This window comes from Aspergillus ochraceoroseus, assembly GCF_002846915.1.
Source record: "Aspergillus ochraceoroseus IBT 24754 chromosome Unknown P175scaffold_1, whole genome shotgun sequence".
Lineage (NCBI taxonomy): Eukaryota > Fungi > Ascomycota > Eurotiomycetes > Eurotiales > Aspergillaceae > Aspergillus > Aspergillus ochraceoroseus.
In genome coordinates this window covers 3,499,980-3,524,642 of record NW_024468476.1, presented here as the reverse complement: position 1 = coordinate 3,524,642, position 24,663 = coordinate 3,499,980, and the positions used below count along the sequence as shown (strand labels likewise).

General features: G+C 48.4%; 10 protein-coding genes across 10 annotated transcripts; 4 read left to right on the top strand and 6 right to left on the bottom strand.

Moving 5' to 3' along the window:
- Positions 1-673: 673 nt before the first annotated feature.
- P175DRAFT_0489927 (tRNA(Thr) (cytosine(32)-N(3))-methyltransferase) lies at positions 674-1,771 on the bottom strand (the record flags this gene model as incomplete). Its single annotated transcript, XM_040895770.1, has 1 exon — positions 674-1,771. The coding sequence occupies one exon, from the start codon at positions 1,769-1,771 to the stop codon at positions 674-676; it is 1,098 nt and encodes a 365-aa protein (XP_040756228.1).
- A 338-nt stretch (positions 1,772-2,109) lies between these two features.
- On the top strand, positions 2,110-3,322 carry P175DRAFT_0497944 (uncharacterized protein). The gene has a single exon (XM_040896400.1). It carries the CDS (start codon positions 2,445-2,447, stop codon positions 3,084-3,086), a length of 642 nt encoding a protein of 213 aa, XP_040756227.1. The 5' UTR covers positions 2,110-2,444; the 3' UTR covers positions 3,087-3,322.
- A 215-nt stretch (positions 3,323-3,537) lies between these two features.
- On the bottom strand, positions 3,538-5,152 carry P175DRAFT_0513703 (Stk19 family serine/threonine-protein kinase). The gene is made up of 2 exons (XM_040898767.1): positions 4,583-5,152; positions 3,538-4,522 (listed from the first exon to the last, which is right to left on the bottom strand). Exons 1-2 carry the CDS (start codon positions 5,127-5,129, stop codon positions 3,927-3,929), a joined length of 1,143 nt encoding a protein of 380 aa, XP_040756226.1. The 5' UTR covers positions 5,130-5,152; the 3' UTR covers positions 3,538-3,926.
- A 739-nt stretch (positions 5,153-5,891) lies between these two features.
- Positions 5,892-6,380, top strand: P175DRAFT_0406007 (uncharacterized protein; the record flags this gene model as incomplete). The annotated part of the gene is made up of 1 exon (XM_040893026.1): positions 5,892-6,380. A coding segment is annotated over one exon (489 nt), but the record flags the coding sequence as incomplete, so codon positions are not given.
- An 813-nt stretch (positions 6,381-7,193) lies between these two features.
- P175DRAFT_0428862 (NmrA/HSCARG family protein) lies at positions 7,194-8,247 on the bottom strand (the record flags this gene model as incomplete). The annotated part of the gene is made up of 2 exons (XM_040893323.1): positions 7,194-7,655; positions 7,714-8,247. The coding sequence occupies 2 exons, from the start codon at positions 8,245-8,247 to the stop codon at positions 7,194-7,196; spliced, it is 996 nt and encodes a 331-aa protein (XP_040756224.1).
- A 445-nt stretch (positions 8,248-8,692) lies between these two features.
- P175DRAFT_0506404 (nitronate monooxygenase) lies at positions 8,693-9,775 on the bottom strand (the record flags this gene model as incomplete). Its single annotated transcript, XM_040898195.1, has 1 exon — positions 8,693-9,775. One exon carries the CDS (start codon positions 9,773-9,775, stop codon positions 8,693-8,695), a length of 1,083 nt encoding a protein of 360 aa, XP_040756223.1.
- Positions 9,776-10,257: 482 nt separating this feature from the next.
- P175DRAFT_0554088 (uncharacterized protein) lies at positions 10,258-11,314 on the bottom strand (the record flags this gene model as incomplete). Its single annotated transcript, XM_040900535.1, has 3 exons — positions 10,258-10,739; positions 10,797-10,946; positions 10,999-11,314. 3 exons carry the CDS (start codon positions 11,312-11,314, stop codon positions 10,552-10,554), a joined length of 654 nt encoding a protein of 217 aa, XP_040756222.1. The 3' UTR covers positions 10,258-10,551.
- Positions 11,315-11,590: 276 nt separating this feature from the next.
- P175DRAFT_0471342 (MFS maltose permease MalP) lies at positions 11,591-13,548 on the bottom strand. Its single transcript, XM_040895083.1, has one exon. The coding sequence runs from the start codon at positions 13,285-13,287 to the stop codon at positions 11,647-11,649; it is 1,641 nt and encodes a 546-aa protein (XP_040756221.1). The 5' UTR covers positions 13,288-13,548; the 3' UTR covers positions 11,591-11,646.
- Positions 13,549-14,604: 1,056 nt separating this feature from the next.
- On the top strand, positions 14,605-16,939 carry P175DRAFT_0554086 (uncharacterized protein). The gene is made up of 2 exons (XM_040900534.1): positions 14,605-14,813; positions 14,871-16,939. Exons 1-2 carry the CDS (start codon positions 14,734-14,736, stop codon positions 16,597-16,599), a joined length of 1,809 nt encoding a protein of 602 aa, XP_040756220.1. The 5' UTR covers positions 14,605-14,733; the 3' UTR covers positions 16,600-16,939.
- Positions 16,940-18,452: 1,513 nt separating this feature from the next.
- Positions 18,453-24,589, top strand: P175DRAFT_0450803 (uncharacterized protein). The gene is made up of 2 exons (XM_040894471.1): positions 18,453-18,540; positions 18,609-24,589. Exons 1-2 carry the CDS (start codon positions 18,527-18,529, stop codon positions 24,358-24,360), a joined length of 5,766 nt encoding a protein of 1,921 aa, XP_040756219.1. The 5' UTR covers positions 18,453-18,526; the 3' UTR covers positions 24,361-24,589.
- The last annotated feature ends 74 nt before the right edge of the window (positions 24,590-24,663 follow it).

The window sequence follows — 24,663 nt, the reverse complement described above, 5'->3', positions numbered from 1 at the left end:
TCTTTGCAGAGAAAATTCCATGAGAAGTGGATTGTTGATTGCTTATGATTAGATCCAACGGCCGCTGCTGCTAGCTTGAGCGTGTTCGAAGCTATTATCCGAGGACCTAACCTAATGCTAGCGTCTATAAATAGAATAAAGAAGCCGAGTCAAAGAGAGAGAATGGATTGTATTTAAACAATGACGCGAAAAAGATTGAGGTGGTTATATATGCCTATGCAGGGGTTCCTAGTTGGTACTGAATCTTTAGAATTGGATTTGCTCATCATAGTTTATATTATTTCATGAAGCGAAAGATAGCATGATAAGCGGTTCTGCGATTGCAGGGGTATAAATGTGTCTAGTATTGAAGATGCGAGCCTGTCAATCGCCGGCAGATGCTCGTGATCCGGAGCCTTTTGCTAGGGACTTGGTGTTGCCTGTTGCTTGAGGCACAGCTTAGAATGTAGATCCGGTCCTCCGTTCTTCTGTGGAAGAACGTCGATACCGTGGGAAGACGCTGATGTCTTCTCTATTTGATAAGCTAGTTGCATGCTGGGTCCAAGTGTTCTGGAGCAGCAGATGGGCCGCCGGAAAACTGCACCCTAGCCAAAGGAGAGCACGAGTTCGTAACCCGAGACGTAGCCGGAAGTACAATTGGTGATTAGATTTGTCGTTGGTTGCTGATTCACATTTATTCACGTTTGGTAAAATGTCCTTGGATCCAGCAACGATACATCTTTAGCTTCATCTGGCGATTGACTACCAGCCGACGATCAATTGCAAGTCTGACAACGTCGAAAGCCCCATCGTCTTTAGCGGTGGCCTGGGCAGCATCTGACCCAGCGGCTGCTTCTAAAGTCGAAGGTTCTTGGAGACCCTTCTCCGGAGTCCAGCGACCCCACATCTCCTCCAGCTGGTCCCTGTCAAAAAAGTAGACACGAGTTCCGTCTCCTCGAGCGTAGAAATTCTCATCCAGATAACGGTTTTTCTTGAAGCGGACTTGCGCCAGATCTCCCCGGCCATAGTCACGGAAGAGGACGCGGCCACCTGGCTTGAGAACTCGGTAGATATTGTGGAGAGCTCTGTCCCATTCCTGAGGAGAAAGAGCAGAGAAGATAAAAATGAGGATAACAACATCAACGGATCCCTCGGTGAGACCGGGGGGTAGAGAGTCATTCTCTTCGCTTGGAATCGCACTGACATCCCAAACATCTGCAGTCATGAAGTTTGTATCGTAATACTCACTTTCACGCATGACCTTGACTGCTTCTTTTGAGAAGTCACATGCGTGAACCATAAGCTCTTCATTCTCGTTGTTCCTGATCAGTGGAAACGCAGTATTTCCGGCACCCGCGCCAACCTCAAGCACAACTTTCTTGCCAGCATCCTTCTGTGTTACTTCTGCGAGAATAGGGAACTCCTGACGCAGCCACTTGCGGTCCTTAAAGAAATTTGCTGTGTTATTCTTGTAGAACACATTCCACCACTTGACTGGGTCGGCGTTGAAGCGCAGCTTGTCGAAATCCGAGGCGGGGCATTCACGCTGCTTGGCGTACTGGACTTCCGCAAAGGCTTTATACTCGTCATCCGGCTCGACGTGATCCCAGGCATTGAATTCAAAGACGTTGTCGCCCTCTTCTAGAAAGCGAGATCCGAATTGGAAGGGATCTGTTCTCTTGAGATTGTTGGCGGGGTCATGCGAACGATGCGGGGGAAGTTGTGGGGGAGTTGCTGCCCCAACAGTACTGACAACATCTATGGGAGCGGAAATGATTGGAGTGGCAGACATGATGATGAGCCCCTTGAAACGAGAGAGGGGTAATCTTAAAAAGAGCGATGTTGGCTAGATCAAGAAGCAAAGCAAAAAAACGTGTTGAGATGAAAAAAATCCACGACGGCAAATCAGGCAGAAAACCACCAAATCAAACTCGAAAAAATTAAAAAAAAAAAAAATTCATGATTCAGGGCGCCAGGCATTAATACACACCGCCCGTAACAATACGGTAAAGCCGGCAGCCAATTAGAACCGGCAATAACGGAGATGCCTAAGGAACCCAGAGATCTCACCTGAATAGCGGCTTGTTCACAGCCGCAATCATGGGCCCTTTCTTGCTGACGGGGATCCATCTTAAATCTGGGTTATTCTTCGTATCCCCTCCCTCCTCTCCTTCTATTCTTTGGATCTGTCTTTCTTTCCCTTCCCTCTCTTCTGTCTCGCACCCCAATCTGGTCTCTCCATGCTGGAGGACCTTGCGGTGATATCATGCTTCTCTGATAGACCTTTTTTAGAATCACAGCCAGGCTTGCATCTCACTTTTATCTGCGTGAACCATACTTCTGCGTAGTGGTTTCTTCCATAGCGGCAGGCATCCAGATTCCCGTCTATCCACCGCAGACTATATCCGTCATCATTGAAAACCTAGCGCTATTATTGACTGTCAGAATTCAGAAAGACAGCAAGCATGTCATCATGCCTCTCTGGTCTGTTGAGCTGCTGCCTACCAACTAGTTGCTCGCCCAAATCCACAACGGCAGCAAAGCAGTCTCCATCAGTCCCTCACGAGGACACCAATGGCCACACCAGCTCGCCATCCAGGCCCAATATGAACCAGCTGGATGACGGTTACACCCAAGTTGTCCCGCTCCCCAGATACACTGCGCGACCTATGAGCATCCGGGAGAAGACGCTGGAAGCGCATATGCGCGATCATCCTATCTCATCAGACCAGTTGCGTTCGTCAATGATCGCAGACGAGAAACAGCGTCTGGCGTGGGAAGAAAGCGCATCCCCAGATTATTCCCGGGAAGAGGTCACGTCGGACGTGTCATCCGCTATTTCGTTTCCTAGCAGCTACGGAAACACCTCTACAGCGACAAGGGAGACTCCCCCCCCTCCGTACTCTCCACCTCCCTGGTCTCCTGCGCCGTCCAGGTCCATGTCTATATCTTCAGCGTATAGACCTCTTCCCATCTCTACCATTACACCGCCACCACCTGTCTTCCAGCGTCCAGAGGGTACGTCGAGTGACCGCCATACTCCACCTAGACGCAGCATCGATGGGCAGCTTTCACGGCCGCGAAGGTTTTCGTGGGAGAGCCGCTAAAATTCTCTGCATTTACAAGGACATCGTCAACCTTCAACAGGCTTTTTTTTCGTAACTCATATGCATAATTACGTGCATTCATGCGGTCCCCTCATACATACGCACATACGGTGTTAATATATTCCCTATCTTCTTATGATTTACCTGATATTACGGCCTGGCTTAATGGGAATGAGTCTGCGAATGGACGGCTGGCGTTATTGGGTTTCTTATTCTTTGGTTATGATTTTTTTTTTTCTATATTTAATACTGCATCTACTCTAATGGCACCACACACCACATTAGGTAGTGAGAGAATATCTGAATGAATCAATCTGAAATTCAGCATTCCTGTTCAGGTGTGTCCAGTACACGCATTTCACATGAGAGAGAGAAACGGACAAGCCAAAAATGAGTCACTGATTAATTCTTCCTCAATCTGCTAGAAAGGACACCTATGCATGAACTCTTTGCATGAGTCTAAGAAAGTTTGAATTTCTATTAGGTTATATAGAGACGTCTATATATATAGAAACTATCTAGATACGAGCACTAGTTATCCTCCGTACACGATGCCGTATCTTGCGTCCTCGTAACCTCAACCGGAGGCAGTTATAATAACGAAATCCCAATCCCAATACCAACTCCCGAGGACCAGGTCCGCCCGTGTTGAATAAGGTAGAATACGTTGCGGCAATGAATTTCGATCGGATACAGTTATGGTAAAGAAAACCCGGGCCCATAGTGTTGACACATTTATAGGTTCTCGAATGTAAGGCCCAGAGCCGTGCTAGTTTGTCCTTGTCTTGTTTGAGCAGAGTATATCCGGGAGAGTCGATTTCCAGTGGCAAGTTTCCCTCATCACAAACAGCGCACCCCAGGACCGACGCTGCCAGTGTCAAAGATCTCGATCAAACCTGCCCCGATTGCTTCTTCCACAATCCAACGAAAACTCATCCCATAAAGCTCCTTCCATTTCTTGGTTTTGCCGGGAAGAAGGCCCGAGTACTCGCCACGAGCCCTTTTGGCTGCGCTGAAGCTTTTATTCGACTCGATAGTACCGTCCCAGCGGTCACGAAGCAGATAAAGAGGGGCTTCACCGTACTTCGACTTGTTTAGTAAAACGAGAAGATGATCTCTACCTGCTCCAAGAAGCTTGAGGTACGGCCCGGTGTTTGGAAGAGACAGAAACAAGGTTCCGGCTTGAAATCGGGAATGAGAAGCGGGATCGATATCGTTCTGTTGGGAGGAAGAACCAGATCGGCTAGCTGGGACCACAGGGGAGGCTGTGGGAGGCAGATTTGGTAGAGAGGGTACACTCGAGGAGCCCTTAGCTAGAGTGGATGACGAAACTACAAATCCTGCACGGACTAAAGCGATATATTCTGGTGGAGAAAAGGCCGTTCCAGGCAAGGCTGATGTGTTCCTTATGCGACTAAGTACACCAAGAAACTTCTCTGCGTATTGTTAGTGAACAAATTGGTGCAGTAAGTTCATAGACACAAGGAAAAGCCGACCTTTTAATTGCGAATCCAATGCGCTGTCTCTTACAAGTTTTTCCCACTCCTCAGTTAAGACTAAGCAGTCACCAAGCCCAGCGGCATCGTTTCCCCGACCTGGAACAATGAGACGACGAATCCGGCCACTAAAAACTAACGCCATGATTTCCCGTTCAACTTTTGTAGGTGCATCAATCAATGTATGCACATGCGCCACGGAGACAAGTGGAGGTAACGATCGGCGGAAATTCAGTACTTGAGCGATCTGTGTGCTATTGAGCCCTGCTCGTGCTGGCAATTCCTCGAACATGTTTCCCCGGATATGCTGCAGAGCCGCTACGACATTATCTACGGGAGCTGACTCGCAGATGTGCCTTGATACTCCCAAATCTGGCAGTGGGTCTAGGTCATCGCCGGCATCATCGGATTTGACACCACCAGGTGATCGAACGGTCGCTTTCCTTCGAGCATGGCTGGAGAAAGGAGACGCATGAGGTCGTGACTGAGAAAGTTGTTTGCGCTTTTTAATACCAGAGACAGGGGCGGACGTAATTCTCAAGGGCATGACAGAAGAGAGGGATAGAGAAGATGAAGATCGGAGGCTTAAAATGGCGAAAAGCAAAGAGAGATAAGGCGGCGGCTGTATCACCACGTGATGGAGTCTAGCCACACTTGGCATGTGACCAGTGGCGGAGCTTACTGTGGCTGGTGAATATAGAAAACCATGACGTCATATCTATATCCCTAACAAACACCAACACAATAGTTGATACTTTTAACTTCATTCATTTATTCACGAGGAAAGTTTGTTTTCCAAGGGGCGAGAGATTGACAACAAGCTGTGTCACTTCTCTGGACGTGATCAGTCAAAAGATTCCCCTCGAATCAGGCTGTTTGGAAGAACAGGCCAAGAGATCGTCGCTGTGTGCTTTTACTATATTGCATGCGATGGTTGCATTTTGACAAAAGCACCACAGTTATCATTCGCTCCCAACATTCCCTGTGATCAAGTTGAGTTTATATTCGCTAACTTTGCCATTCTGAAACTTGTCATATAGGGATCGTCCTCGTAACTGATGACACCCCGGATCAAGTTCAGAACGCCTGCCCGGGACAGAAATATACAACAATCCAGCCTGACTATAAATAGTCTACATGGTTTGCTGGCTAGGCTTGTTGTCAGCTCTCGCATCACTGTTGATTAAAATAGTGAGACGACGTCCTCACTTGTGAGGATTCATTATTGTCAATTTCCCCACAAAGATACTCGTATACTCTCCTCTCCCCTCTACCCCCTCACAAAATCACAATGAGTTCCTCTACCGGTTTCTTCTTATCCTTCCTGACCTTATCTGCGACATCAGCTATTGCATCCCATCCGTATCGGTACTATCTCAAATCGAACAATGGGTATTACCTGTCGTCTTCGATGACATATAACGGGCACATCAACTACGTCCTCTTGGCCGGCGAATCGCTCGCTCAACCTCTAAATCTTTATACCGGAGACGGGTCAATTACAGTCGAGACCAGTAATGTCATTGGCGCAAGCTCCCAGGCACCTTTGCTTCTCTCAGACAATGCTGGAATCTCTGAAACATACAAGCAAGTGATTCTTGGTGAACAAAAATCAGGCACCTATACCAAGGACTTTTCATTTGCCGATGACGGCGGGTTGGGCCTCAAAAAGGACGGTTTCCATGGATTTGTTGCGTGCACGGCATCGAAGGACGTCAAACAGCTATATTGGGCGACGGTAGATGGGGATGTCCCTGTGTGTTGTGAGAAGGTTTCGTTTACGAGGCAGTGGTATTTGAACAAGACAGCATGATTGTAACAATGCCGAAGATCGGCTATGATCATCGTGGTGCCGCTCTGAGGCGTCCATGATTCCGCGTGCATTTTCCAGGGCTGTATATTATTTGAGACGTCTGTGGTACTTTTCTCGATGAATGGAGTAAACTATGACTTGATGCATTATAAAAGGGTCACCTACTGCACACCCCGCTTTCACTCGAATCCTACATAGGGCTCCTTGGCATTAGTACTAGCCTGTGATCCTGTTTCATTTAGGGATTATTAGAAGCTGATACCTAGGTGTGTTTGTGGATGGCCAGACGGACCGAAAGATCAGCAATACTAGAGCACGCAACACCAGGGTTGAGATACATCTACAGGACCAGGGGCTAGTATTCAGTTTACTTCTCGCCATGATTAATTCTCGGTAATTATTCCCACTGCGAGATGTTCTATGATCGGGTATGTTGTCGCCGGGGTCTTTTATTTGATATGCTATACAGCTGGAAACCACCACACAGTGATTCTTGCGCTGAGATGTTTTAGTTGCTAAGCTCCCATGAAAGAAAGAGAAGAAGTCTCTGTAAAGTCTTAGCGGGATATACAGTAAAATTGGACTAGGCCGGTTCCTGTTGTACGGCATTCACATCAGCATCATATCAGAGCAGAAGCGTGATGGCTCCCGTGCAAAAAAAGATGCAAAATTTGTATCTGTCCAGGGAAGCAACAATACCAAAACGCGTCGAGATATATTCAAAAACGCATGTAATATCGATTGCTACCAAGTAACTATCAGATTTTGGGAAATTGAGGAATAATTACATACACCTAACTAAACCGCATCACGAAACTTCACAGCTTCCGCCTTGAAAGAATCGAACGTGCCAAGCAGAGACCTCTTATCGGCTTCGCTCAATAAGACAAGTCCGTCAATGGGTGGCTTCCCCAATGGCGTAGTCCAGGCCCTGTCGCCGGCGTCGGACCAAAAGGCCATCATCTCTCCCAAGAGATCTCCATACCCGGGCCAGATACTGCGGTAGCTGTCGAGAGAAACCGGAACCACTTCTGTTGATTGCTTTTCCTTTGCTAGTCCTGTCGCAGCACCCCAAATCGAGAGATGTTCCGCGAGCGTGTGGGACTCCACTCGAGCCAGAACATACGAGCCTCCTTCCCTCGGGGGGTTCTTGATGATCCCTCGGATAAAGATTCCGGTGTTCACTGCTGCGTCTCCGAGTGATGCAATCTGGGTGTCTGCAGTAGCGGGGAGCAGTTGGATATATTTTTGCGTGGTTTTCTACAGGGAGATGTTAGCAAAGGTTATACGCGGACTCGGGTAGGTCTTGTGAACTCACCACATGAATCGGGATGTAAACGGGATAGAACATGTTCGAAGAAAAGAACCCCAGGTAGAAGAATACCGTCTTGGCCAAGAACCTTTCGTCTTTTCGAATGTAATTGTCCACCGTGGACTTGACGTCGAAGAACGGGACATGGAATCTCCCCCCAGACACGGTGCCGCAGTTGGGTAAAGTGCTCCAGACGTACTGCTCTAAGGTCGGAATCTGCTTAGCAGCCTCGACCAGATTGATGGCCTGTCTGTATTCGATCTTTTTCGCCTCTTCCACGCCAGACTTCATAAAAGGTTCGAAGAAATCGGTGACGGCGTATACCACGTGTGCTCCCTTGAAGGCGGCAACGAGGCTGGCTTCGTCGTTTAGGTCCGCAATTCCGACTTCCACGCCTTGAGCTGCAAGGGTCTTTGCCCTGTCACTGTTGGGGTTGCGAGTGATCCCTCGAATTCTGTAGCCTGGTTCGTTGAGAAAGGCGTTGACGACTGAGCCGCCTTGGGTGCCGGTGGCTCCAACGACCACGATCAGCTTCGACATGCTGTATAGAATCTGGGAGTCTGGATATTGTATCACTAGAGGATGAATGAATTAAGTGGCCGGGGATATGTAACTTATTCTCACTACTAAAATGTGTTCTTTGTGATAGTATGGCTCGGTGCGTGCTTTGGTATGTAACTGTGACGCCTGTGGCACCTCTCTATTCCGACCTGGGTTCATGACTATGAAAAAGGATATTTGGAATGGAACTCGAGCATCTGTGCCATCTCCTCGATCTAGACTTCCGTGTACAAGATGTGGCATGACATTACTAAGAGACGCCATCCACTTGGATGGCGGAATCCAAAACTGCTTGTACTCTCAAAAGACTTATTAGACTTAGAGTTTCTATTTGAGTAGAACCAAAGATTTCTAGATCTCACGACAAGTCCTGGTCCGGATCTATAGGATTGAAATCAACCACAAAACAGAATCAAACGAGTCCCTATCCACGGAAGAAAGTAGAAAGCTCGTTTAACAGTTTCAATGTCTCTTCTCGGCAGGATTTCACAATGACGCCTGCGTCTTTAACATCATGAATCAGCCCGATTCCGGTGCCAGCGTACATCCCGAGTCGGCCTTGCGCGCCTCCACTGTCCCCCGTTTTCGCAGCGTCGTCATGTAGCTTCTTCAGTTGCTCGAATGGTACGCCCTCGTGAAAATCACGAAAGCTTTGATTGATAATGGCTCGGGGGCTCCAGTCCTCCGGCCAAGTTGTGATCCCGCGTAGATGGTTGTACAGCTGTGTGCGCGTGGTGCTTTTCCCCGCCTCACTTGCAGACAGGATTGTCTGCTGGTACCCTTTGGCGGCATTAGCCTCCGTGGACGCAAGAAATCGAGTCCCCATCGCAACACCCGAAGCTCCCAGAGAGAGCGCAGATAATATCCCCCGTGCGTCAACAATCCCCCCGGCTGCAAGCAAGGGGATGTGCCGCTGTTCTTGTTGGGCCATAAGATCCGCTATCTCAGGTAGTAAAGTCGTAATTCCGAGTCCATCTTTTGCCCGCCCATGACCACCTGCATCAGAGCCCTGGACAACAATTGCATTTGGCCGCTGAGAGCTCCCCAGGGCCTCGCGAGCCTCCGTGACCGTGCCGACTTGGATCCAAACATCCGTCTCGGGCGAGGCCTGGCGCACGGCATGAGACCACTCGTCGAGCTCACGCTGGCCCTGTCGCGGTGCAAACAACCACACAACACACGGTTTATGGGCCTCCACAACAGCCTTTGCTACCACCAGGTCGTCGGCCCACACCTGGAAGCCGATCCCCACCGGCAGCTGGTGATCATCCGGGCGCAAGCCGAACAATGCTGACCCGGGCTCCGTTCGTACCTTGGCAACCAACTGCTCTGCTTCCTTCAGGGCACTGGGCCATTCGCTCATGGTGCTTCGAGGCCCGATGAACCCCAAGCCTCCTGCACTGGAGACGGCGACGGCAAGCCTGGGCCCCCCGAGCGCACGCATGGGCGCACCGACAATGAATGGTGCCCGGGTCCAGGGAAAACGGGCGACAAGACTATCGATCATCTTCAAAGAAATATTCATTTTTTTTTTTACTTGCAAGGAAATGGATTCACCATGCAGACTTCCCTTGGCCGAGAGGGTAGAAGTTGTGTTCGGGTGATGATGGTGATGATGATGTGATGTTTTAATCTTTGCCTCGGGTGTCAGATGTTGCGGTTACTGCGGTCCGCATACTCCGTCACTCCGAGAGATCAGACAATCAAACAAAAGAAGTACGGAGTACCCTTAGTCGTAGGTACGTGATACCAATGTAGTTCTAGGATGCGATGTGGGGAAATGAAGGGGGTAGCTTTGGTTGCGCTCGGTTCCTTGGGATAGCATATAAGCAGTCAGTTACGTCTAGTTAACTAGTTCCATTCATATTTTCCGCAATATAGTAACTATACTAATTGAATTTCGAATTCAAAGCAATATGGATAATTTAAAGGCCCAAACCCCTTTTAACGGTTGAAGTTTATATGTTCCTTGGGATACGTGTGTGATTTGTACAATAGGAAATCCTCATGTCACCTTGTGTAGGACTGTAATGAGTCAACAGGGCATAATAATATAATGCCAGGTGGAAATATCCATATCAATCTTACTCTATCTCGTGAAATGATGACCTCCTCGTCCTATTGCTTTGAGCTTTAAAACACCATTTCCCAATGCTAGTTAAGTTCTCAGCACTTTTCCATATAAGTCGAGTTCATTCTTGTCATGATAGAAAGCCCAAAGGGACAGCTGGAATAGCTCCCTCTCCTCAAGTTCCATTAATATCCTGAGCATTGCACCCGCCATCAAAGCCTTGATTTGATATACCCTAAGGGTCCACTTAAAGCCAGCATCACTGCCCCAGAGCCCTGTATGATGCCATTTACAATACCAAGTCCTGCAGCACCTCCAGCACCAGCACTTTGCAAGGCTGCAAATGCGCTACCGGCAGCAACATTTCCAATAGAGGCCTGGGCTGCGGCGCCAATGGAGCCTAGCATTGACAAACGGTCAAATCGATAGCAGTTATATGTGAATTATGCTAACTTACCAGCCTGAACTCCAGGCGCAGTGAACCCAGCGCTCGCAAGGAGAGGCGCAGAGACTATTCCTGGGACAACGATGAGTACAGCGCCAGTAACACCAGCTAGAGCATATGCTGCTAGACCTGGGTTGTGGCGACTCGACTCCACTCCACTACCTGGTTCCAATGTTGGTGAGATTCACGTAGATGCAGTTCGGGGACGGAGCACAAACATTCGCTGCATGGATCTTGACGTCCTTGGAGATTTCAACGGCCTTTTGAGCGACTACCGGGGCATAGGTTGCTATTATCTTATTGCCCTTGGCCACACCATCTGCAAACGCTTTACCGCCGACTGCTCCCAGGGTCGAAACGGATTGCGGGAGCTTGGACGACGAACCGACAGAGAGGAAGGACATTCCGAGTACAAGGAGGGCTGAGTTCAGGATTCGCAATTTTGTGCAAAAGAGACCGTGTTCAGGAAGGAAATGAGTATCTTGAAACAGTTGACGAGGAAGATGATCAATCTGAGTTTCAATTTCCATTAATTGAGCCTTGCGAGGGGACCGTCAGGTGACTTTGACTACGCCGCATATATCTACTCGAGATATCCATAGCCTTGTAGGTGATTGGGGAATTCGGAGAGACTGGTCCTTAAGAGGTGTAATCTGACTGCATAGATGATCGCATTGGAGTTAAGAACGCTGCCTTTTGCCCTTTCCAATTGCCCGTGTTTGGCTCATTTGGCGTATTAGGGTTCTATCCTGGGGAGAGATGGAAAGTCTCGGCCACAAAGAAGAAAAAAAAAAAAAAAAAAGAAGAGGAAATCTATAGTACAGTACAGTTAAGAGCCCTGCATGACGTGTATTAATCCCTTTCATCTGCATGTTGGTGATCCTGGGATCGTGTCATTAAAGTCACCTTTTGTATCGACCGATTCATCGGAGAAAAGACTGATCTTCGTATCTTCGAACTTTCGAGCAGAGAACTTGCCCTCGAATAGCGCGTCCATTTCGGCATACGTACGTCCTCGAGGCTCGGGAACCCGGAAATAAGCCCACAGGAAGCATAATAGTGAGAGCCCACCCCAGAAGAAACCGGCTCTACCGCGCCAATTCCATGCGTCGACATTCAGCATGTAAGGGATAATCACCCCGCTCAAGATACTGCAAAAGTTGAAGAGGTTACGGGCCAGGACGACAGTCTTGATACGCAGCCGGGTAGTTGGGAGTTCGCATACAAGCGAGTAGCAGACCGGTCCGACGCTCGAATCGTAGAAGAACGTATACACAAGGAGCATAGATCCCGTTGCCCAGGAAGTGTATGTAGATTCTGGAGCGATGGATATGAAGCCAACAACCAGAAGCAAGACACACAGAATGCCCAAACCGCCGACATAAAGCCTGCGGCGGCCCAGGTAAGACATGAGCACCCACGACAAGACGGTGCCGACAAATCCAATCCCATATTGAGCCACGGTCATATTGAACGACTGCGATACCGGCAGTCCAGCACGTTGATAAAAGATGGTGGAATAGGCCATCAACCCAGACCCGCAAAGTTTTTGGGCGGCCCAGATCAAACATGAGATTTCAGTTCGGCGTAAATCCAGCCCCCGAAAGCAGTCCAAGTAGGAAGTTCCTGCTGTAATCTTCTTTTCCAGTTCATTTGTGTGAACCATCATCGCAACCGTTTCGATTGAATTAAAATCCGAATTGCCTTTACACGTCAATCGATTGAGGGAGTGGACCGCTTCGTCGATTCTGCCCTTCCGAACGAGCCACCACGGGCTCTCCGGGGCCATCAGGACGGCAACAAAGATAGGAATGGGCCAGATCCATTGAACTGCAAATGGGATCCGGTACGCCCATTCATCTACCCTGTTGGAAAGACCTTTCAATACACCGGAGGCGATCAGCTGGCCAATCACCCAGCAGAGATTCACAAATGTCGTCAGATAGGCGCGAAGGGCTACAGGGCATACTTCGCATGCATATGTAACACTAAGAGTCTGGTATACTCCGAGAGGGATTCCCATTAAGATCTCACCAACGAGAAGCGTCTCGACGTTCTGAGCAAAAAAGGTAATAAAGACGAAAGCCACATTTGCAACCAGGGAACCCAACATTGTCAGTCGATATCCAAAGCGTTCCGAGATGATTCCGTTCGCGAAGAGGCCAAGGATTTGTCCGCAGCTCATGGCATTAGAGAGTCCAGCTTGCCAGGACGCAGATAGTTCACGAGAGCCACCTGACGTTAAATGCCCGAATTTGTTGGTGAACGCAGGAAACCCATAAAAGAAGCCCATGAGTGCAACGTCATATCCTTCCATGATGATGGCTGATGAAATGAGCACCGACCACGCAACCGCCTTTGGGTACAGCTTTAGACCTTCCCAGAAGGTCATGCAGTGTTCTTTCTCGGTAGCAACTTTGGCGTAATGGACTGTGTCTGCGTTTAAGAGTATTTCCATGCCGTCACCCCCTTCAACATGGCTACCGTTGGTTTTTGAACACATGCTAATGAATGAGTCTCTTGGTGAAGCTCAATGTAAGCATTGAGAGACAACCCGAAGAAAAGAAGTAAACCCGGGAACAACTGTGGTTCGTATCAAAAGCCACGGTACTGAACTAACTCACACAACGTAACAATTCATGTCGTTTTTCATATAAAATAGCCAGCTCGGTGGGCTCTATGCGTACTCGACTCGACTCTGTGGAAAGCCTCTCAGACCATAAGCTAGAAATCTATTGCTCTTGCTCTGTCTGGCGGAATCTCGATGTCTTGAGCTGGAGATGGCTTTGGCGGCGCACACAACATATAGTTTTAATCAATGAAAAGGAACCCAACAAAAAATCCGTACTTTATAGAAAGAAGAGAATTAAACCGGATTTGCCACATCCCGCGTGATAGAAACAAGAATCTAGTGCGTCTGAAACCCCCCTTTAATCCGTCTGTAGAGGGATTTTCGGGGAGCCTTTTTTCTGGGCATCTGGAAGACCCACGGTGGCCCCGGGGTTCTTCCTTGGGTCGGCAGTGGAGACTAACTACCGCCTGTAACTATTCAATTGGCCAGGCCAGAGAGCATCTTCCATAATTCAAAGACAAATATCTGGGGTGTGTCAAGAGGAGTCTGTGGCGACAACAATCCAGATGGGCCAACAAAGACCCGCCGAGCCCTAATCCAATCAAAAATGTTGAATGGCTGACTTGATTCTTGTTCTGCTAGGCTTAACCCAAGACTCATACGATTGAAAAAAAGGGGCCTTGAAAAGCATCTTAGTTGAGACAATGTGCTTACTATGTCTTTGCCTTCTATTGACATGTGGAAATCGCTAGAAACATGCCCTGTGGTGGGTACGATGCTGCTCCTGAATTTGACAAACTCCAGCCAGTAGAGCACCTGTAGGCTAACTGCTAATCGCTCATCGCCTGAAACCCCCATTAAAAGTCTTGTCTCATACCCCATCAAGGCCGAAGGAACTTGAGGAGAGCGGTAATTCGTCTAATTTGACCGATTTGGAATATATCGGGAGGATGTGCTGGTCTCTCATATTTTACAACGCCCTGAGTAGTTGTCTCACACCTCGAAGAACAACCTAAGAATAGCTTGGTCTATTGAACACAGGACACAGGAAATGCAAAATTATTACCATTGCCAAATTGAATAAAAGAGTATATGCGTTCCTGCAAATCCTTGCGAACCACGATAGTATACCAAAAAAGGGAAAGCTTCATCGATCGCGCTTAATAAACGAAATTGGTGCCTGAGGCTCAACTTCACCCACCATCAGATTCACTCTACTCCGTACTGCGTCTCCTCGACCCATAACCACTTCGACTCTGGCACCACACCATCACCGCCGTCCTCAGCCTCTTATCTATAAACGGGGTTCCGCTTTACGTATATAGATACCCTCTGGCGGAAGTGGCATCCTGAGCCCTGCTCTGGAATGCTACCGATATGCCTGTTAGCCCGCCCCCCCGTTCGAGGGCAGGATTAATTGGGCCTCTGCGATCAACAAGGGGATGTAAAACTTGCAAGTACGTTCCTGTTCTTTTCTTCTTCAATGCTAGGATGCAGTATTAAACGCTTTCTAGAATTCGAAAAGTCAAGTGCGGAGAAGAAAAGCCAAGCTGCATCCGATGCACTAGCACAGGTCGCAAGTGCGAGTACCAAGGCACATTTTCTGGCACATTTTCCTCTGCATCTTCTATGAGCTCAATTCTCGATACGCCGCTTTCATCATCACCAAACACGGTCTGGCGGGAACGTCGAGCTTTTGCGTACTATTTTCAACACGCCGCGCCTTTCGTTGGCGGTCAACTGGATCTTGATTTCTGGAAAACCATTGTCCCACAGGTGTGCCGCACTGAGCCTGCCGTGTGGGATGCCATCATTGCTATCAGTGCCCTGTTTGAGAGTCCGGAGCCCTATCCGAATCTCGACTGTTTGCACCCCGGGAAACCTCGCGCTTTGAATCAAAACCATCGAGACGCATTGAACTGGTATTCGCGATCCGTGTCCGGTGTGCGTCAGCGAATCGAGCGCGGCAGCGTAGATACATTTGTCGGACTCATTAGCTGTGTATTATTTATATGCATTGAAGCCCTCCAGGGGCATGTGGAGGAGGCCTTGCGGCTTTACGGGCAAGGTGGGAATCTTGTTCTCGCTTTGCGTGCCCAGATAGCGTGCGGCGCCGTGACAGCAACCAATGCGGCTTTGTTAGAGGATACCATAGTCCCTATCTTTGCCCGTCTTGGATCGATTGCCCGGGCGGTCGTCAGCAATCTACTGAGGAGTTTGATAGAGGACACGGAACCCACAGCGTTGCAAGAATTTCATTCACTCAAGTCCGCCCGAGAAACTATCATTCTTCTAACCGCGGAAATCCATTCTTTCCAGACAACTTGCGCACAACATCATCTGAAGTTTCACGCATCTCATTTAACACCAGAATTAATCAACCGCCAAACAATCCTGTCCGCCAAGTTGGGCGCGTGGCGCACTGCCTTTACTAGCCTAATGGTATCTTTACACCCAAGCGACACTGTATCACCAAACCAGATCGGCACCGTCGCCCTTATCATCGCGCACTACGAGATGCTATCGATAATGATTGCTGTCTGCGTATCGTCAGTACAGATGATCACCGATGCGTATCTACCTAATTTTGAAACCATAGTTGAACAGTCTGGCATCGCCCTGGATGCCCTAGCGCGGTCAGACGGTACCCAAGCACCGTACACCTTTGACATCACCGTGGTTCTTCCTCTTTTTTTCACTTGCCTTAGGTGCCGCGAGCCCGGAATTCGACGCAGGGCACTGGCGCTACTAGAACGAGCACCCCAGGTGCAGGGGTTTTACAAGTCTATCAGCGCGGTCCTGTTCGTCAGACAAATCATGGCGCTAGAAGAACAATTCGCAGCTCAACTAAGAAACAATTCTACGATGTTGGGACCCACGAATGTAAACTGCGGATATCAAAGGCCTACTCAGGCCCATGGTGATGAGATTTCCGGATGCGACTCCCATAGCTCCATCACTAGTCTGGGATCTGAATCCGCTGCAAGCCCATATTCTATTGTCGCAGAAACGGGAGCTATGACAGCAACCCGATTACTGATTCCAGAGGAGGCCCGTATTGGGCCAGTCAACGTCTTTTGGGCACGGGACGGTTTCCCCCCGGAAACAGCGCCAGAAGACATCGCGAAATGGAACCAGAACCCTGATCAACGCTTTCTCCATTTTACTCGGAACCAGTACGATGTAGCCAGTAATACCTGGCACATGGTCCCTGAAATTATCCCTGCCAAAGTTAGCTTCTAAGCATAAATGGCTTCGATGTGCACCGAAAGAATCATTGCTCGAATGCAAGAATTGCAATAGCAGTACGATTCGGCAAAGCAAGCTTGCTGGCTAAACAGTAGATGCAGAGATAATTAATGGGAAATATTTATTAACTGGGAGCAAGAAGAGATGGCCAGCTGCGTGACCTGGTAAGCCTTTGCAAGGTACTACTACTCTTCATTGCAACCAAGTGCTAATAATTATCTATCCTATTATTTATGAAGGGAATCTCCTCCTTTCCTGTCTACCGCTGATCTACTGTCTCATTTAAAACACGTTAGCTGCAGTGGTGAAGACTTTGACCATGACAAGAAGATATAGGCTATAGAATTTATATAAGTGTTTTGTATTATATTTGACCCTATACCTACAAGTAGATATTAGATATTTATACAAATAAAATTAACCATTTCATAATTTTTACACAAACTGATTAAATATCAGAACAAATTCACCCCCTCTCTTAGTGGCTAAATTGGACATCTCTGGGTCTAGGCCTAGATATATGACATATACACAAAGACGCAAAGAACGGGCTTCTACGTCGTTTAATCTGTAATAGCAAAATCTACTTGGACAATGCTTTACATGTACCAAAGTAACCATATTCCAGACTCCTATTTTAAAACTACCCCTCGTTAATATGGATTTTATACCTACCCTTCAATTGGATCGGCTACAGGAGCAACTCCTCCCTATAGAAACTAATACTAGATCATGGAGCATAACTTAACTGTCTGTATTAACCAATGTTTTCTAACTCTCTGAAACAAGTTGGTACCTAGGTAGAAAATACAAATATTGTAGTGTAAAGCTTGTACCTTAGGGCTAACTAATAGACTCCCAGTAGATGCAAGAGGATGTAAGATGCTGTTGGCCGTCATTCTCAAGCGTAAAGAGCCTTGCTGACCTTTAGGAGACCAAAAACAAGCATATCTGCCTAATTCTTATGCTTACGGCCGTGCCAAAGCCTACAAACGACGAGGTGCCTATCCCCTCTGCTCGTTGGCAGCGCCGCTCACTCTAAAGGCCTGAAGTACTACTAGGCAGGCACCTTACCACCGCGTCCAAGCATATTACCAAATATATGACAGGGAAGAGGGGGGCATGACAACTGATAAAATATATATATATATGCCACGAAAATGACCAAGAATAGTAACTATAGAAATTCAAAATTTGAGGATAGTGCCCCTTCACAGTAACACAGAATACAGGTGGCATACCTTGCTGAATGGAAAGTGTCCGGCTGAAGCATGGAAGCACTGCTATCTGCAAGGCTGCTGTGCCACTTATTTCTAACTAAATATTCCTATCCACTAGATTTCTCGCACTGCTGTAGATGTATATGGTATCGTGTCTATCCACCCAAGCATGATGTAGGATTGGTTGCACGAGGCTGGCAAGCAGGCTGCGTACTTTCTAACTGCCAATTAACTATCCCCATTTGTACCAAGACCAGTCTGGTTCCGGTTGGCTGCTTGCACTGAGGTGTTGCTATTATTTATCTCTTTCATACTGAGTCAGGGAGATTATGTACCATCCATGGTGGTGTAATAGAGGGGAACATGATTCTATAAGATGCCGGCATCTAAAACTCCTGAACGCTAGGCAGAACCACGTGATATTTAAACCTAAACAGGCAATATTTGGCTCCCAGCAACACATCATATTGACTATATCTGACCAAAATATTCAACCCGTGAATCAGCCTTGCCAGGTATCATGCCCAGCGTGTCTGCAACATCAGAGGCTATTTAACACCACTAAGGACTGCCCTGTACTTTTTCCTTTGGAATGTGCTAACATATTTCTATGACTACTCTAACATCTTCCAGCATTACTTCTTTGATTCTGTCTAGCAGCACAATTGAACAGCACACGGTCCAGCTATCTTACTTCCAGAATGGCATCCAGCAAGTGAGTGGAGGCTCTTGACCCCGCTCATTGAATCAATGTACTAACGAAAAAAAAAAAACAAAAAATAGAATATGCTTCCAGTTTGCGAATAAGGGGAGATGTGATTTCAAGAACTGCAAATACGAGCCTTGTGCCAGCCAGCCACGAAGTCAAGGCCAAGGGAGAAGTACAAAGCCGGGGAAAGATCATTCTACTACCAGAAGCCGCAGTGATTTGGATCTGTGGACAAATAAAGCATACCAGGGCCGGACTGGACGATCCTTGGGCCGGGAACTGGGGCTGTTTTTCCAACAGGGCAGACAGCTCATCGAAACTACCGACGGTGCTCTCCAAGAAGTTATCCAAAGCTTGTCCTCCGAAGGGGGCCTGAGGAGAATTCAGGAGCTGATCCAAAGAGATTACGTCGAACTTTCAGACCCTAGGAAGCGTGATCTGTTCAAGAACAGCGTTCTCCCCTTTCTTGAGCTCGTTACCCATCGCGACGTCCTCGCCTCGCTGGTTGTGGAAAATAACGTGGTCACAATCTACAACTGTATCTGGGGCCCCGTGGGCCGCAGAGGAGAACCTTTCCTTCACTTTCTTGCAGACTCTGTGCAACAGTATACACAATCCGACGCCGAAGTCGCTTGTTGGTACCTTGAAATATGTCTCCAACTTTTCGTCCAGGTGATTGAACTCAACTCCACCGCATTTGTCCACGAGCCCTTGAAACCAATTGCGGTGAGATTCGAGGGCTTCTTTTTGGAGCTTCAAGCTCTGGAGATAAAGGGGCAGCTTGAAGCCTCCAGAGTCTACCTCGGAAAGCTGCAACGACGTCTTGACATTGCAACATCTCTGCCAGCTTTACCTCCAGCGACAAAGCCTGCGTTAATAAACGGAGTTCCAGCAGCGTTTCATACGGAAAAGCGCCCTCCTGGTGGCCGCCACGATAACGACCATGCGGGGATTTGTCAGATCCAGATTATGCCTACATACGGGGAGATCTTGTGTTCACAATCGGAGTATCTCCCTGTAAAAGACCCAGCCCAGTGGCATATTGGCGGTTTGGCTGGACTGATCGATCGGAATTTCCGTCTACTGCGCGAGGACACAATTGGTCAACTTAGGGATGTCATACATACCGAGTTGAAATCTGGTGGTCGTAAGGGCTCACAAAAAAGCCAGCTAAGGGCCAACGTGTATCAAAGAGTCCAGGTGCGGGCGCTCGCCTTCGACCGATTTTCCGGGCTTCAGTTCTTAGTTCAGTTTGAACAGCCTTCAAATATCAAGAGCATGAAAAAGCTCCAGAAGAAGGAATGGTGGGAATTATCAAAGAGGCTTCAATCAAGTGCTCTTGTTTGTTTAACTGATCCGCAGGGCTATGCCATATTCTGCACCGTATCAGATATCCGTGATAGATCAAAACGAAAGCCCAATTCAGATACAAAGCCAAGGGAGAAACCGACCGGATCACTTTGGGAGGATTCAAGTCTAGCTTCGGTTTGCCTAGAGTTGGTGGAACCGACTGAACAGAACCGACAATATATTCTCAATTGTCAGTCAGGAAAGAGTGCTCAATCCATTTCGCTCGTGGAATTTCCGGGGGTGCTTCTGCCGTCTTTCCAGTCCACCTTACTCGCACTCCAGAAAATGCAGAAAGCTTCTGATCTTCCCATGTCTGAATTCATCGTTCCCCTAGGTGCAGGCTCCTCTGGTGGCGTGGCTGATGTGCCTCCCCCCGCGTACACATTAGCGCCAGGGTTCAGTTTCGACCTACGTTGTGTCATGGATCATGGTTCAAGCCTGGAAATCAAAGCGTCCCAACCTGTCGATATAGAAATGTTACAGAGGCACTCAAGCTTGGATAATGCCCAAGCACTTGCGCTTGTTCGCGCCCTGCAGAGGCGGGTAGCATTGATTCAAGGGCCTCCAGGCACAGGGAAAAGTTATACCGGTGTAGCCCTGATCAGAGTCCTGCTTGCGAACAAAAGGAAATTGAAAAAAGCAGGCCTGGGCCCGATTATTTGCGTTTGCTATACCAATCATGCGCTCGACCAGCTTTTGGAGGATCTGCTTGAAAACAACATCACATCTCAAATCATTCGAATCGGATCCCAATCAAAATCAGAAGTCTTGCAGCCCTTGAATCTCCGGACAGTGAATCGACAGGTGGACAGAACCAAAGTAGAAAGAAGCGAACAATACCGGCTGGGAAGAAAATTGGACGAAATTGAAGACAACTTCAACTCCCTCAAACTGAACACCCAATGTTCCGACAGGGAGCTGGAGAAATATTTACAAGAATACCATCGATATCACTACCAACTCCTTTTTGGCACAGACGAAGACGGCTACATAAAGCAGGGTAATGCCCAATCGATTATCCAGTCATGGCTAAAAATGGGACAAAAAACCGGGGATATGCCACGTAGCCACGATACGCTGGTACAGGTGCCTGTTTACGACATGACACACACGGAACGCAGAATACTCTACAACCATTGGATTGACGAGAGAAGGAAAGAACTTCACATGGAGGCATTGTCTCTGTTAGACTCACATCAGCAAACCAAATCATCCTTTGACTGTGTCAGCGAGGAGCTCTCTCTGCGATGTCTGCGCAGTGCAGATGTCATCGGAGTAACGACAACGGGCTTAGCCCGTAATCTGAATATGCTGCGTTGCCTCCAGTCCAAAGTGGTGATATGTGAAGAAGCGGGCGAGGTGCTCGAGCCTCATTTGCTCACATCACTACTGCCATCTACGGAACATTTGATCCTGATCGGTGACCATCAACAACTACGCCCCCAAATCCAAAACTATTCAACCCTCTCACGGGAGAGTCAACAGGGCCAGCAATACTCCTTGGACCTTTCTTTGTTCGAAAGACTTGTTGAGCCAGAGCACAGTACCGGTATGCGGATTCCATTTTGCACCCTCGAAACGCAACGGCGCATGCATCCGTCAATTTCCCAGCTCGTTCGAGACACCTTATATCCCCGATTACAAGATGACCCATCGGTATTGGCATACCCAGAGGTAAGTGGAATGAGGAAAAGGCTGTTTTGGCTAGACCATCGACAGCTTGAAGGAGGCACATCTAAGGATGATGCAATGGCAACATCTCACTGGAATGATTACGAGATCGAAATGACCATCGGTCTCGTCAGTCACCTTGTCAAACAGGGAACCTATCAGGCTGGTGATGTCGCTATTCTTACCCCGTATCTGGGGCAATTGCATCGCATGCGACGTCAACTAAGCCAGTCTTTCACTATTACCCTTGGCGAGAGAGACCAGGATGATCTTGAGAAAGCCGGGTTTACTGAGGAAAACGTCGCTGCAACAAGACCACAAGTGACAAAGTCTACCCTCCTTCAATCTTTGCGAGTTGCAACGGTGGACAATTTTCAAGGCGAAGAAGCTAAAGTAGTTGTGATCTCGCTCGTTAGAAGCAATAGCCAAAACCGCTGTGGCTTCCTCCGCACTGAAAATCGGATCAATGTCCTGCTATCGCGGGCTATGCATGGTATGTATATTATTGGAAATTCGGAGACTGCACGAAAAGGAGTCGAAATGTGGAGAAAGGTTGTCAATATTTTGGAAAAGGATGGCAATTTTGGTCCTACCTTGGATCTCAGATGTCCGCGCCACCCCGACACCGCTATTGCGGTATCTAAGCCCGGGGACTTCGAGCTCTTCTCGCCGGAGGGAGGTTGCAGCCTTATGTGTGGCAAGCGGCTTCAGTGCGGTCATCCATGCAAGCAGAAATGCCATTCAGACCTACTCCACGGAGCAGTTCACTGTCTTGAACCCTGCCCTCGACCACAAAAGGGATGTTCACACCCATGTCCTAAGCCTTGTGGAGATCGATGCCCTATCAAGTGTACAGCCACCGTGATTGATCCTAATCGAGTTCTTGCTTGCGGGCATTCTAGTCCCAGTCTTCCTTGCTGGCAGGCGCAAGATCTCAGCACCGTGAAATGCATGGTACTTGTGGAAAAGGATGTGACTCTCTGCAACCATAGGGTCACAGTTCCCTGTCACATTGATGTTCAAAGCGTGAATTATATGTGCCAGAGCCTTTGTCGGAAGGTTTTGACCTGCGGCCATACTTGCAAGCGGCAATGTCTGGCCTGCATAACACGCACTTCGGAAACCGTCGTCAACGTTGACCATGGCAGCTGTGGACAGAAGTGTGGTCGTAAATATAACACATGCGCGCACGCCTGTGTTGATAAGTGTCATGGTGATAACCCTTGTCCGCCCTGTCAGTCTGCCTGCGATGTGCAGTGTGGCCACTCCAAATGCTCTCAGAAGTGCTCCGACCCATGCCCTCCATGCGCAGTGCCTGAATGCCTCTCTGCTTGTGCCCACAGTGCATGTTCCATGCCGTGTGCTGCTCCATGTGATCATGTACCGTGTTCCCTACGTTGCACAAAGACTTTGGTCTGTGGACACCAATGCCCATCTATTTGCGGAGAGCTTTGCCCAGACCAGAGATTTTGTCAAGCTTGTGGGGAGGATGAGATCAAGGAAACTCCGGTTGATTTCATCCTAGGCCAGTCTTACGGAGAGATTGATCTAAATGACAACCCATGCATATTTCCGCCATGTGGGCACTTTTTGACGATGGAAAGTATGGACGCGCAGATGGACATCAAAAAGCATTACATCACGGATGAGCAAGAGCGACCTGTCGCCATCGCGGCCTCCTCGGAGCCGTTTTCGATCACTGATATTCGAAGCTGCGCTACTTGCCGAGGGTCCTTGAGAAGTATCTCACGGTACGGAAGACTTGTGAGGCGTGCTTTGCTAGACGAGTCTACGAAAAAGTTCATCTTGTATCTGAACCGACAGTACATACCATTGGCTCAGGAGTTAACGAAGCTTGTAGCTCATATCCATGGGCTTGAAACATCTACAGTGCTGAAGATATTTGGGGATGGTGTCACCGTCACAGTTGAAGGGCCTCCGGATCACCAGGTGAAGCTGATGAACAACTATGTCAAAACAGGGGACCCAAGACGGTGGAGAGATCTGCTGCGTTTGAGACAGCAATTGGTTGAATATCGCAACAAGGTGAAGATAGAAGAACAACCATTTAGCCAAGTCCGCAATATGGTGGAGGATGCCCGAAGACGGAAACAGCAAGTAAGATCGGATTTCGACTTCGACGAGAGCGTGCTTCAAACCAAGGGCCTCACTCAAGCAACCGCCCTTCTTCTGCGACTGGATAACTCGCTTCTCGCGGACTTTCTTTCTCTGCGGTCTCGCGAGGACTCTCGAGTTTGCAATAGCCAACTGTTCGTGAATCTTGAGGTCAACAGGAAACAGGCTCGCAACCTTATCCAAATGGCGGCCGCTGCACAAAGCGTGCTACCCCAGGTCGAGGGATACTTATTCCTCGCTCAACTGTACGCCTTGGAGCAAAGACGAAGCCAGGATGCGACTCAATCAGAGACTCTATTGACAGAAGGCAACAAAGCCCTACAAGCCGCTAAAGATCTTGTGGCACTCCATCCTCAGCAAACCCGCGGTATCCAAGAAGAGATTCAAGGTACGGAAAAGATGCTGCGTGGATCAACCTTCTACACTCCTGTCAGCAACGAGGAGCGTATGGCGGTGGTAGCGGCCATGGCACGTGAATTTCGGGGCACTGGACACTGGTATTATTGCGTCAACGGCCACCCTTTTACCATTGGCGAATGTGGAGGTGCTATGCAGCTATCCACATGCCCTGAGTGTGGCTCACCTGTTGGGGGTCAAAGCCATCGGACAACGGATGGAGTAACCCGAGCGACTGATCTAGAGGAGGGACTGAGGTCTTTGAACATTTGAAATTGAGATAATCGAGGAATAGTCTGTCAATATCGGATTTACCAGCTCAACTGTCTTGGTGAATACCGGCCGAGTCTAGGGAAACACTCGCATGCCAACAGACGGAAACCACAACCGTTACCACTAGACACCCCAGTCAGTCCATCTCATCACGTAATGTTAAAAGTATAACCTTACAATTGAGTTATACTCTGAGAGCGGAACAAGTAGAATTCCCTGTAGGTAGAGTTTGTAGGTCTAGACCCGAGGATCAGATAACCCAAAGCTTGGTGGTGTGACACGGCGGCTGACGCAACCAGCCCT